Here is a 14,507-nt window from a genome sequence, read left to right on the forward strand (position 1 = left end):
TGACTGCCCTCAGCTGACCTGTCTGTCCTGGGAGGTAGTGCAGGTGGGGTGGGGGGAAGGCCTGGTTTTATTATCAAAGTCACACTTCTAGTAAATGGTGGGCAGGGATTTTAAATGCAGACTGCATGGCTGCAAGCCTATGTTCCTAACCATCATGCTATACTGTCAAATGAAGCTTTGAGGCCAGATCTTCCAGTTCTCAGTTAACCCTCTCCATGCTGCCTCACATCCTCCTCAAGAGGTGCAGGGCGAGGCCTAGGGCCTCTCCAGCTCAGAGGGTTCCCACCCCCACCCCCCACCCCTGCCTCCAAGGCCAGGGCTGAAGTCAGAGCTAAACCCGGCAAGAACAGACCCAAACAGCCCCTGGCAGCCAGACTTTGCACCTCATTTGGGTGATTTCCTTCAGTTCAGTGAGCCACCATTAAATGTAAGGACTTCCTAGAGGACAAGTGGAAGAGAGAGTGGGAAAATTGCCTCAGGGAGGCCAACACCAAATCTCACTCACCTCTACCTCCCAGTTTGTGACTCAGAAAGATTTATGGTGCTGCCCAGATGGGTCATTCTCAAGGTAAAGATCGTAGATCTTGCAGCTGACAGGTCCCTTCAATCAGTGCTTCAGGAACACGTCCACAGCTGATAAATGAGCTGTCCCTAAAGCCTCAGCAATGGGCTGCTAAAGGTCTCCGTTGCTAAGGATTTTTCATTTATCCTGAAAGAGGGACCTCCACCTCTGATGGCAATATAGCAAGGAAAATGGCTGGAGTGAGACTCTGAGAGGAAACCCTCCCTGCCCTGCCCTGGGGCCCCCTCAGCAGACACCCAGTGCACAAGGAGCAAAATTAGCCTTCACTGACAAGGAGCCATGTATACAGGCAGCATCCAGCCAAAACAACTGCATTGTCAGAGTCTGGTGCTGGATGTGCAAGATGTGCACTTGGGATCTAAGAGGACAAAGTTGGAACTCTCTGGTGAAGAGGGAGCCACAAAAGGACTTTTGACTATGGCGGACATTGCTGGTTGTCTACTCACTGTCCCTTTTCCCCTTCTTTCTCCCAGGTAGAACTCTAAGTTTGGAGCAGCCACGTACCCAGTTAAAAATATTCACCTCCCCCTGCTCTTCTAGGGGAAGTTTCTGGGGAAACTTTTGCTTTCCTATTACAGATGCTGTTCCTACCCCCTTCCTCTCCCTTATTTTTCATTCCTTTTGTAGGTGTGAAAATAGCTATGGAGCATACATCTTGCAGCATGCTAAGGACAGAGGCACAGAAAGACAGAAGGCTCTAGGACATGGATGACACTATGGACCTGCTGTGCCAGCCCAGCCCAGCCCAGCAGTGAGCAAAATGACCCACTCTTTGGTTAAACCACCGCCATCATTTGCTGCTACATGGACCCAAAACCAATCTTGAGTGATAGGGTTCAAGCTCTTACTGACTGGGAGTTTAAGCAAGTCTCTTGAGCCTCAGTTTCCCCATTGGTACAAATGGAATGATGAGAATAAGCCTCACTCCTGAATCGCCCACCAAGTGAAGGCCCCGTGCATTCGCCACTGGATGGAGACCGCAACCATGGCATACGATAGCTAGAGACACACGGCACAAAATAATACCTGCAGTGCCCGGCTCACTGGACCATTATGAGAATCAAATGAGACCAGGTTTGCAATTCCTTAGTAAAACAGTTACACTGCACTTACTAAACCCCACATTCCCTGGAGTAAATGCAGTAGAAGCTGGGAACAGGAGGCCTTATCCTGGAGCAGGAAGTGAACTCATGAGGCTTGTGACTTTACCCCCAGAGGGAGGGACAAAACAAAAGGGGGCTTGAACAAATGGAAAGAAGCCAAGCGCTTCCAGGAGACCAGACTTCCATATCGCTTGGCTTGGGGCCTCCTTCAGAAATCACTCCCGAGGTGAACCCCCCAGCCAGCCAGACCCTGAGGACGGACAGCTTGTCTTCTCTTCATGCACCTCCCCTCTCCTTTCTTCCCTCCATGCACATTCTCAGCACCAGGGTGGTGACCTGCAGGAGTGAGGACGTCGTCAGTGCTGTCTGCTGATGAGACTGTCCTGCTCAAGGCCAGGCCAGGCCTCCCTCCTGAAGCCAGAAGTGGCTGCCTTCTAAGTTTGCAGGGCCTACTCACTTTTAATCTTCCCAACAAGCTCACAAAGCTGGTGCTGTTAGGCACATTTTACAGATGAGGACCCCAACTCTGAGACTTGAAGAGCCTGGCTCAAATCATCTTACAAGAGCTCAGATTCAAACCCGTGCCTCCTGCTCTGATGTGCCATGCTGAGCTGTCTTCTGCCGCTTTATGAAGTGATTCATGCCCTCTCTGTCTGTATTCTATATAGTTGGCATCTCTTCCTCTGGCTCTGTGTGTGCACGTGTGTGTGACCGTATTTTTCATTTTATGTCTCTGCTTCTGTCTGTGTGTCTCTCATACCATCTCTCTTGCTTTGTGACTTGCACCTTTTTCCCAAGTCTGTCGGTGTGTGTGAGCATTTGCCCCTCTCTGTCTCTCCCTGTTTTTCTCCCTGTGACTCTCTCTGCTGCCTGTTTCTCTCTCCTCCCCCACCCCAGCCCCCATTCACACATCTTATTGTAATTACCTGGTTCCTTGATTCTGTCCCTTATGAAAGTCTACCCTCCACATCCACAGGGACATCTGTTTTGGCAGTGGCACTTCAAGTACCCAGTGCAATGTACAGAGCAGGTGCTGAATACATTTCTGAAGAACGAAAAATTAAATATTTGTTGAACAAACTGGAAAGGGAGAAAGATCCCTGACACTGGGAAAGACAGTGCGGTTTCTCCTAGAGGCAACCAGAAACCGGAATGAGAAGGAAAGGAAAATAAAGGGAAGATAAGAGGGCCAAAGCCAACTTTTCTAGCCCTTATAGAGCTTAATTAGGGGGCTCATCAAGACACCTTTACCTTGCCTGTTTATTGGCAGGGCCCATGGCCTAAGAGGTGATGTGCACAGTTAGAAACACGGACAATGAGGTTCAGAGTTCGGCTCCACCACTGTCCCTCAGCCTGAGTCCAGCTCCTCATCAGTCAAGAGGAAGCAAGAACAAGGGGTAGCAAGTAGAGGAAATGCTTATGAGGACAATCAGCTCCATCATTTTACAGGACACACAGCCAGGGGATAAGACCTCCCGCTGCCCTCGGCCAATGGAGGACTCTGACACATGACACAGACAGTGGGAGCCTCTAGTGTAGCCCTGGGAACTTGGAGTCACCACAGGGCAGGGGGCTCAGAGAGCCCAGGCCTGCAATGACAGGGCCGTCCCTCCTTGCTTCTGCCCCAGAAAAGGCAACCACTGCCTCTTCTCACCCGAGTGACCTGAGGTGTAGGCTGGCAGGTATGGCCCCCAGAGCCTCTACTTGGGCAGACAAAACTGGGCTAGTGGGAACCCTGGCTCTGCCCCAGGATCTGCAGTGGGCCTGTGGCTAGAGGAGGGGGTCACTTAGAAATATCTGTGAAGAAGAACCAGCTGCCTTACTTCAGCCCCACCCTGACCCCCCATCTGCAATCTTAGGAGCTGGATTCCACGACATCTAAACTTCCCACCAGGGTGCCCCCTTCCTTGAGCACTGACACTGAAGAGTGACGGGAAAAGCTGCCCAGGCAGAATGGGATGGACACAGGCGGAGGCAGTCTGCTCAGTAAGAATCACATGAAACAGACAGAAAGAAAGGGAGTTCTTATGAAAATAAAATAGCTAGTTAGTGTCAAAAGATCCTACTTGTAAAGAGAAGAAAAATAAGTTGAGAGAAAGACTACCAAATGTGAGTTTACTTGGGAACTTCCCCCCAGGTTAGGGAAAACCTGGCCAATGGGGTCAAGGTGGGGGAAGGGGCTGGTGCCCCAACAAAGCCCTTGCCAGCCCCTCAGCAGGGCCTTCTGGCAGGCAAAGCCCAGGTGCAGAGGGAAGAGCCCACGGGAGGCTGGCCACAGCGAAGGTCATTTCAGCCTGTCCTCCAGCCCAGACTTTGGGGACCGCCCAGCCCCAGGATGCACCCATGGGTCTAGCTCTCTAGGATTTGAGGATGACACAGCTCTGCAAGCAGCAGTTGGAGGAGGAGGGGGCCTGGTCCCTTCTCAAGGTTGTGTGTGACCCTGGGCCCGTTACTGAAACCCTGTGATCCTGTCCATTAGGCAAAGCACGAGGTCCTCATCTGCCTTGACGAGCTGCTGGGATTAACTGAGATGGTACAGGTAAAGGGCTCAGCCCAGGGCCTGGCACACAGGAAGCACAAAATAAATGCCAGCCACTGTGATTATTCCAACAGCTGAAGCCCTAGCACTCTTCTCAGGCTGATTAGCAAACTCAACTGTGGGTCCAAGAGCTAGAAGGTTCTAACTAGGTTTGCTCCACCACTCACTTACCTGTTCCCTGGGGGACAGACATTCCTGCCCCCCCCCCCGCCCCCAGGGCCATTGTGGGGCTCCAAGCAGCCTTACCTCATCATTCTGAGAAGTCTGACCACTCTGCAGATGCAATGGCGAGCAGTGCCAGCCCTCCCACTCTCCATTGACTGGCATGGGGTGAAAGAACAAAGGCCACAGCCAGATGCCGATGAGCTGGAGGGCAGCCCAGGGGAGGGGAGAGAGGTGGAGGAGGTGAAGGTGCCACCTCTTCACCCTTCATGCTTGCCTTTCTTCCTTCTGTAGATATTTCCTGAGCGCCAACAGAGTGCTAAACGCCAAGATGCAAAATCTACTATTCAGGTATGGGGAGGGATCTGCCTGAGAGGCTCCCACTTGTCCCCTGAGTCTCCCCAGCCTGAGGATGAGCCTGGCAGCATGGTGCTGCCAATCTGTCACCTGGATTGGGGCAAGGCCACCAGCATCCTGAAGGAGACTGGGACTTCCCAGTTTGTTAACCAGGCAGAAGGCTTTGAGATGTCACAGCTCAGCCAACACCAAGGTCTCACCTCCCAGATGGTGATGCAGCTTAACCTCTATCTTCCTCTCCAGATTTAGCTCCAAGTGATTCCCAAGGGTGACTGTGTGCCACCATGAGGGACACCAGTTCACAGGTCCTCGGAGGTGAGGAGCCCAGGAAGGGGCTGAGCAGGGCAGGCTATAGGCAATATCCAGCCTCCAAAAGGGCAGTGCCACCAACCTTGGAGGCTGTTATGAGATTAAAGGCCAAGTCTGTGTAGTACTTAGCAGGACTGGCACAAAATAAGTAAGCAGCCAGCAGTGGCTATTGCTGCCATCACCGTTACAGAGATAAATATTTATTTGCCATCAACATAAGATGGGGATACTGTTGGTCCAACTGGCCTTAAAATGAGGGCTACAATATTTTTTTTAAACCATATTTGCACTTCCCAGTGACCCCGCCTGCCTCCCTCTCTTTGGTGCCTCTCAGACCCCTGCCCCCCATCACCGCCTCCTGGGTGAGCAGTGGCAGACTCTGGGGGCTGTTAATATCCTCCACCCCTTTGTAGCAGTGCTACCTTATGTGAGTTGTTTACCCTCTCTGAGCTTCATTTCATCCTCTGTAAAATGAAGAGAATAATAGTGACTATCCCAGAGGATTATGCTGAGGATTAAACGTGTTGATGTAAGCAAAGCACTTTGAAAAGTTCCTGGCACAAAGTCAGCACTCAGTAAATGTTAGTTATTTATGTTATATCGTGTAAGTTGACGTTTTATAAATTTAAAGATTTAATACATAATTTATATATATTTAATAAAATGTAATTAACATGTGTATATTTAATATTCTAAACATAACTAATACCTATAAAATCTCTAGATCTTATGACATTTTTAAAAATCACTGTTGATTTACAGCTGAATCCCTGCCTCTGCCTTGCCATGCCCGAGACCAGCACAACCACCCTAACCACCCTCACCTCGCTGCAGTCACAGAGCAGTTGCCCACCCCCCTCCCACCTCCTGGAGGAACAGGACCTCACTCACAAAGCTCTTTGTGGATCTGGCACAGCGCTGGGGTCAGGCGACAGAGGCCAAAGGAATCAGGACCCTCTTGGTTCCTTGGACATGGTTAAACAAAAATATTGTCGCCTTCATTTTCGGGCCAGTTGGACCAACAGTATCCCCATCTTATGTTGATGGCAAATAATCATATTTATCCTTGTAACGGTGATGGCAGCAGTAGCCCCTGGTGGCTGCTTATTTACTTTGTGCCAGGCGCCCTGCTAAGTACTTCACAGACTTGGCCTTTAATCCCAGGACAGCCTCCAAGGTGGTGGTGCTCCCCCTTTGGAGGCTGGATGTTGCCTATAGCCTGCCCTGCTCAGCCCCTTCTGGGGAGAGAGAGTGGAGAGATTGGTCTGTGGAAATGAAACACTGAGAAAGGTTCACACAGTTCAGCTTTTATTAAAATTACAGTAATGTAAAGTTTGGGAAACTAGAACATGATTGCTGTTAAAATAATGTATTTGAGGGAATGTTTCTTCAGCTCTCACTGTAACTGATCAAGCATGTGACAAGTGTTCTTTTACAAGATATACGGTCCCTAACACTCCTGCAGAAAACACCAGATCAAGGACCTTTCCTATGTGATCCGTGTACAGGGCAGCAGTAACCAAGTCCGATGGCTGGTGGAAATCATGGGGACAGAGCACCCACACGGAGATACACATTCAATGTCAAGTTTTCCTTCAAAGAAAGTATTTTACACATCATAAACAAATTAAAACCAAACAAATTAAACAAGGAGTCCAACAAGGGTCCTTTATTGCCACTGAAAGGGGGAAAAATAATTTACAATCTCATACCCAAAGGCAAGAACACAGCACGACGGCAATTTGTTTACCCGAATGCCACAGGCCTGTGCGTGTCTGCCTTGGCTGATGCCGTATCCATGAATCACCGAGTCCCACAACGACGGATGCACAGGGTCTGTGAGGCTGTGATTATCCACTAAAGAAGAAGCCTCTTCCATTCCCAAAGGTCAGACATTTCGCCAGCTCTCCTGCTTGGTCAGCAGATACACAGCTGGACACGAGAGGCTTAGGACTCAAAATAGTGCAAACATTTAGGAAAAAAAAAAAAAGACATTCCAACCTCCTTGCTTTTCCAGGCAAGCAGAGCCTTGAAAACTCCAGCTAACTGGAATACGAGTTTGCTCAACCTCCCAACTTGATCCAACAAGGTGCAAATGGGGAGCATGGAGGCAATTCAAAATGGCACCCGTCCCAACAATAATAAAAATATTGAATAAAAACAAACAAACACACGTACATAAAAAACACAAGGCCAATGGCAAATAAACACATAAAATAAAGCCTGGAGTGTAGACACAGCTCAAGAGGCAAGTAAGTTGTAAGTTTAGTGTGAGCATCTGCAAAGCACACACTTAACACATTCTTAACAGGGATCATGAGGACTGACTCCTCTTTTAAAATTTAGAGAGAAGACATTTCCAAAAGGGACAACATCCGGTAGGGAAGGCCTTAAGCTGTTGGAAGTTTCACAAGAACAAGGGGACAGAAGAGACTGAGGAAAGGTGTGCTGAATCTAGGAAACTCCTGGCGATTGCCCTGGGGCTTTTCCACACCACCATCAGCCAGCCTGGGGGCCAGGCAGCCAGAGCCTCCAGGACATGGGCCAGGCCAGCCTCACCCCTACAGACAGCAGACTCCAAAACAAGGAGACAGGCAATAAAGATGGGCAAGTGCTGATTCAAGCTTAACATTAGTCCCTAGGAGTTCAAGAGCCACCAGTTGAATGTTTTTTTAAATTCCACAGTACCCCTTAAATATGGTATAAGTAAGAAGACTCCAAGTCAAAGGGGCTTGTCTACCTGGAACTAGTGAAAAATGAGTTTGGGGGAGGGTGAGAAATAAAGGGAAAACAGCTATAGGCATGAACTATGTTTGAGAGTGAGTGACATATGGAACATAATATTTCATCACTGTGGACAATAAAAAGCAATTCAACTATCCTGAAAAATGATCTTATAAAAATATCTACATTAAAGTTTTAGCTTGAAAGCTACAGCTTCAATTTTATAAAAAGGCAATCTTTGAAAGGCTCTGGCTCAGAAATATACAAACATTACACAACAGATATCAAAGTAAGACAGCTCAAAAAGCATCTTAGGGGATATTGCAACTGGTTTGTCATGAAAAAGAATTAAGTATTCTTATTGCATAGCAGAAAATGAGGTCACTTTCATTTGCATAATACTGCAACTTTTTAAATGAGAGATGCCATTGGGTATTGATGAGAAATTACTTTGGAATTCAGGCTGACATAGGTTTTCCAAATCAGTATCCAAGTGGTGTCTAAGCTGCTTCTAACCTTGGACCTCAATTCCAGTTCATCACTGCAATCAGACTTTCAGACACATCACAAGCAGCAGTGGCCACTCATTGGGGGGAGGGGGCTTCTTACCCACTGGGTGACCAGTATAGGTTTGAAAATAAATCTGCTGTGCCCCACTGTGGAGAGGGACTCGTACCTAGCGATAAAGGGCAGTTTGGGATGGCATCCGTGGGCAGCTGGAGTAGACTGGCTTTTTGGTGATGACGTATCAGTGTTCTAGTCCCCAGAAGAAAGTACATGTGAGATGAAATGAACATGGCCATGACCAGCAGGGACAGTGCTTCTGGAAAGGGAGACGGGAGATGGAACCAATAGCAAAACTCCAATGCAGAAAATATGCTAGCTGTTTTCCAGGGGAGAGACCCCTTCTGAGAGGACAACACACAAAAAAATAATCTCCAGCCCCCTCCTCCACCATCTCTGCCATAAGCATGAACATCCAGCTTCTAGATGGTGGGGATGCGGGGCTCACTTTTCATCTGAAACCAGGAGCTTGTATAAATAGCATGTATCTGACCCCAACCGCCAACCACATCTCCACAATAAACACACCAAAACAAAGTCGCAAACGTTCCTCAGAGAGGGAAGAAAAACATTTGGGCCACAGAACTCATTACACCGCTTCCAAGCCAGAGCCCGGCAGAGTACTGAAACCACAGTTATCTCATCTGCTGCGTGAGGCCAGAGCACCCAATTAAAAGTGTGCCTTGATTCCTTTGGACACATTTCTTCCTGGTCCTCCAAAACTGGATGTTTTAGCCTCTTCCCAAGGCTGCTAAAAAGTTTTGGGTGCCTTGGTGCTCTCCAAATGACATCCTCAAGTAACAACTGCTCAACATCAGAAGGAGTACTTTCCTCCTCAGGAGAATTGTGTGTTTAGTGCACAATAAATAGACAGTAAATACATAAACTGACCAACTGGCTGGGGGGCATCCTGGTTTCTAAATGGGGGAGGAGAGCTTGCCATTCTCCTGCAGTATCTGCTTGGAAGTAGCCCAGTTGCATCCGAAGTCTAACATCAGGGTTTACAAAGCCCCTTGGCTTCCTGAAGGCAGAGTTTGACATCAGGGAGAATTACACCTCTACCTCCAGGATGTGAGACTGTTCTCCACACACAAGACCTCCCCTCCCAATGCTGGAAATCCAGCACAATCAACTTGCTACTTCAGGAACAGCACAGGCTTTAAAGTTCTTTTCTGTAAAAGATGCTGGAAATTCTGTCCTTAATCATTTTTACTTGTGAATTAGAAAAGCACTGATCAAGTTCCTCTTTCAAAATGCATGTACACCTGGGAGAGTTCACACACCCAGGGCCCACCACTCTCCCACATGGGTAGCAAGGAGGAGAGGGGGGATCCTGAGGGTGAGGCTGAAGGTACAGGCCCTTGAGTAGACGACAAGATAAGGAAGACAAAGATATCGTACAGACTTGATCATTGTCACAAAGTGCCAAGGGCCACCCTCGGGCAGTCTGTTCCTTTGAATTCATCCATGTCCAGCTGAATCACACATGACACCATCCAATATAGGGACATGTCTATCTTTGGATTTGGAGGTAGGGGACCTTTTACTTATCCTCCAAACTGGAACACTTTTGAAAGTAAAATGGGGTGCTATGCATAATTAAGCCTAGATAACAGATATTAACAGGGGCTCTCCAGTCCTGGGCAAACCCAGAACTAGGATCCCTCTCTGAGATCATTATGGGCAGGGACTGGCTTCTTACCAATTTGTTGTTGCTTTGTTTCGTTTTCATCTTGCTTATTTTTTTTTTTTTCTTCAGGGCTTATCTGAAGCGCTAGTTTTCCACCTGAAAAGATTGAAAAATCTCCCAGACCTGGAATCCCTGACATCAAGGACCACGGGCTCAAATAGGAAGAGCGGGCAGTTCTTGTCTGTTTCCTGGAGGAGAGCATGAGGAAGAGTGCCCAGCTGAGGAGCACTGGGGATCCATGTGCTCACTACTTCTAGCCCAGATAACATGGGGCCACTTTGAGAATCTCTCAGCTTCTCCACAGACAGTTACAGTAGTCAAATAACGTAAGTGGGCGTGGGCAGGGCGCTGGCCCTCTCACCGGTTATTTCTGGTCCTTCCCAACCTGTCCCACTGGACCTCCAGAAGACAGCAGCTTTAGTAGTTCAGGGTCCCCAGAGGCCAAATCCAGAAGAGAGGTTTCTGTGATTTGATTTTTTCGCATAGTGAAAGCATCAGTAGTTAGGAAATCCAGTAGACTATCACACACCCCTACACCCTAACTCAGTGAAACTTCGTGTTCTACACACACACATGTTCTAGGTTCTCTGCTGTCTGTGTAGAAACACAAAAATGCCCAAAGGCGCTGCTCAGGGCTGTCAGGAACCCCACTGCTCAGGGCAGAGGCAGAGCACCTGAGGGGAGCAGGAGGTGAGTCACAGATGGGTGGTCACACTGCAGTGTCACCTGCCAGGTCAGAGGAGGTGGTTCTTGCACCACCACAGACTCTCCCAAGCGAGCTGAATCTAGTCATCTTGGTCCCACTGTTCTGAGTCACAGGCAGCACCCTCTCCCTTCTTCCACCTCCTGGCAGTGGGAGTTTGGGTCACAAGGGCTTATGAATCACAGCAACACCTAATATGAAAGGGGGAGAAAGTTATCATCTTAGCTTCTCCAGAGTTATTCAGAATCCCAACAAGTTCATAAATTTAAGGCATCTTAAGTCACAGCTGAGAGAAAGGACACAATTTTTACCCAAATACTGGAGAGCCTGTGGACACAGGCTGCCAGCAGCTGGCTGTTTTCCACCCTAACAGCCAAGTCCCAGCAAGATATTTGAACACAGGATCGCAGCCCCTTGAACACCCTAGGCTGGTGGTCCCATCGTGCACCATCACAGAGACTCATCCAGCATTGTAATGACTCCCATTCCCAACCTCAGCACTCAGCTCAACAACACTCAGCTGGTGCTGGAAGCCCAGAGGCAGCTACCAGTTCTAAATTTATACCACTTTAAGAGAAGTGATGAGTGATCCATGTCTGCTTTTAGAAGACACTGGAATGAACTGGAAAAAAAACAGAGGACTAACTTCATGGAAGTAAGAAATAAATTCAAATTCCAGCTCTGCCACCATTTAGCCTGCAAATCCACTCACCTCTCTAGGCCTCAGTTCCCATACTATTTAATGTCACCTCACTGAAGGGCCCTTCTGGTGCTAAATTCTATCCTTCGATAAATACTCCAAACATGTATTTGTTACTGCTTTAGTCAAGTCGAACAGAACTCAGCACCGAACTTTGAAAATCCCATCTGTGACCCTAAAATCTCACTGTAATGGGCTGCGGCTATGTGGCAGATACTGTAGGTTGTTTAGTCAACATCCTTTCTATTTGCTGGACCTCTACTATAGAGACCAGCAGATTATAGACTCAGCTTCCCAGACTCCCTGCAGCTAGCAGTGGCCAAATGACCCAGTTCTGGCCAGTGAGATTGTAAATGCAAGTCTGCTAGCACTACGACTTTGGTTTTGTCCTTCTTCCTGCCCAGAATACTCATGCAAGTCCCAAGAGGCAGCAGCAGCTGTTGGCAAAGATGACAGCACAGAAAATAGAGAAGCCTGGTTCTTCAGTGGCAGTCCTGAACCCCAAGCCAGCCCTGTACTTTTTTTCTGCCTGAGACAAATACACCTTTTTTCTTATGTAAGCAGGTTATCTGTCAGATTTTCCATTGTCTACAGCTGAACAAAACCCTAATATACAGGTTGTTTATAGATAAGGTGGTGACTGGAGTCTATTTTAACATATTCCCACCACTATAAAACGTCTGGTTGAAGATGAGACAGGCAGCCCTGTTAAAAAAAAACCCCAGGATATCCCACTGCAGAGATTCTACTGAGATATTTATTGCATGTTAATTCCTGGATAAAGAAGCAGATATAGAAGTTTAGAAGAGGTGGGCAAAATCTGAATCCTCAGATCCAGATGTGTTGCCTGACCTTGATAGCATCTTGCCTGAACCTCAGGCTCCTCTTTCACAAGGTAGTATTTTTTTTTAAAGCAGGCTCCTGTGTTGCTTTTTTAGATAAACTTTCCTTTTTCATTATAAAAGTAAGACATTCTAATTATGGAAAATTTGGAAAACACAGGATGCAAAGAAAAAAAGTGTAATCTCTTCATACAAAGAGAACCACCATTATCTTTTCGGTAGGTTTCCTGCCTTCTAACAATCACAATCATTAACTGTTTTCTATGTGTCAGGTAGACATTGTGCTGAGCACTTTACACATATTACTGCATTTCATTCCCACAACAGTCCTAAGAGGCTTGGTATTATTTTATTCCCATTTTACAGATGAGGAAACAAAGGTTCAGTTAGATTGATTTTCTTGCCCAAAGTCCCAGGGCTAGTAACAGAGTTGGAAAGTAAAATCAGATCTGACTCCACTATTCATATCCTCAACCAGTAGCTACAGATCTCCACCATGATACAGGACTATATGACTGAGCTCACACAGTATGTATCATTTTGCTTCCTCTTTTTTTAATCTAACAGTCCGTTACAAACATTTTCTCATAACATTAAAAACACTTCCACTGAGGGACCTCCTTCCCCCTCACAGAAGCTTTGAACAACCAGCAAGAACTGCCAAAAATATCTTTCTCAAAGCCTGGAAAACAGTTAAAAGATTTAAATAACAGGGTGACTGCCAAATCAAGAAAAAAACAAGTTTAAAAAATGGTAGGAAAACCTCCTTGTGGTGCCTTGTTGGCCCCTCTTCCATTCCCTCACCAGCTTGCTGGGGAGCTGGACTGTGTTCCCAGTGTAGGTCCCTAGTTCCAGTCCTGGAAAGAGCAGAGTAACCTTTGTTCACATACGAGGGTGTACATATGTCTCTGCCAATCTGTCTGGGAGCAACCTGAAGGACTGAACCAGGACACACATCACAGGCTTGCTGTCCTGAGTGAAGAGGCAGCTCACAGAGCTCTCCTACAGAAAGCTGTAGGAAAAACAGCCAAATCACAGCTTCCCAGAGCACAGGAATGCCAGCTATAAGATACAGAGTGAAGCACTTGGGACTGTGAGGAAACACTGCTTCCTAGGGAAATGAGGACATTTGTATCTGTATAGACAGGGGGAGTACTAGGGGCAAGTGCATGTCGAGGACAAGATATGTGCACAGAAAAAATTGGGAAGCCCCGATGCTTCTACCTTTGGCTAGTCTCTAAACTCACTATTAGGATAGCTAAGTTCTGAAGGAGAGCGTCACACAGGCCAATCTGCAAAGACTAGAAAAGGTGTTTCCTTTTTGCTTTTTGTTGCTGTTGTTAGCTCCTAACATACAAGGAATCTCTGTCATAATACTAGCTGGATACAAGTTTAAGGAACAGATACCTCAGAGTCTAAATTCCAGTGGTAATGCATTAAAATATCAAAATGCCCAGGTTTCAACAAAAGGTTACAAAACATACAAAGAAGCAGGAAGGTATGGCTCATGCAAAGGAGAAGATTAAAACATCGGAAATCACCAACAAGGAGTACCAGACCTGGGACATACCAGGCAAAGACTTTTAAAAATAGTCGTAAATATGTTCAAAGAGCTAAAGAAAAACATGGAAAAAGATCTAAAGAATATCAGGAAAATGAAAAATGAACACAAAAAGAACATCAGTAAAGAGACAGAAATCATGAATAGGAACCAAACAGAGCTGAAGACCACAGTAACAGAAATAAAAAATTCCCTAGAGGGGTTCAGCAACAGAGTGGAGCTGGCAAAAGAAAGAATCAGTGAACTTAAAGGTAAGATAATTGAAATCATTCAGTCTGAAGAGCAGAAAGAAAAAAGAATGAAGAAAAGTGAACAGGGCCTAAGAGACCTATGGGACATCATCAAGTATAACAATTTACATATCGTGGAAGTCCCAGAAGAAGAAGAAAAAGAGAAAGAGCCAGAGAGAATACTCAAAGAAATAGTAGCTGAAAACTTCCCAAATTTAACAAAAGATACAAATATACACATCCAAAAAGCTCAAGAATAAACCCAAATAGACACATGCCAAAACATATTATAATCAAATTTTGGAATGCCAAAGATAAAGAGAGAATCCTGAAAGCCACAAGAACGAAGTAACATGTCACATATAAGGGAGCCTCAATAAGATTAAATGCTGATTTCTCATCAGAAACCAGAGAGGCAAGAAGGCAGTGGGATGACATAT

The 14,507-nt window shown here is 46.7% G+C and overlaps 1 protein-coding gene across 4 annotated transcripts in view; it reads right to left on the reverse strand.

Moving 5' to 3' along the window:
- Nucleotides 1-6,340: 6,340 nt before the first annotated feature.
- Nucleotides 6,341-14,507, reverse strand: part of KLHL3 (kelch like family member 3) — a 190,094-nt gene continuing 181,927 nt past the window's right edge. For all 4 annotated transcript variants that reach the window (XM_037801301.1, XM_037801300.1, XM_037801303.1 and 1 more), the window contains one exon: nt 6,341-10,925. In XM_037801301.1, the coding sequence (XP_037657229.1) occupies nt 10,897-10,925 (29 nt within the window). In that variant the 3' untranslated portion in view covers nt 6,341-10,896. The remainder of the gene's footprint in view (nt 10,926-14,507) is intronic.

This window comes from Choloepus didactylus, chromosome 13 (genome assembly GCF_015220235.1).
Source record: "Choloepus didactylus isolate mChoDid1 chromosome 13, mChoDid1.pri, whole genome shotgun sequence".
NCBI classification, from domain to species: Eukaryota; Metazoa; Chordata; class Mammalia; order Pilosa; family Megalonychidae; genus Choloepus; species Choloepus didactylus.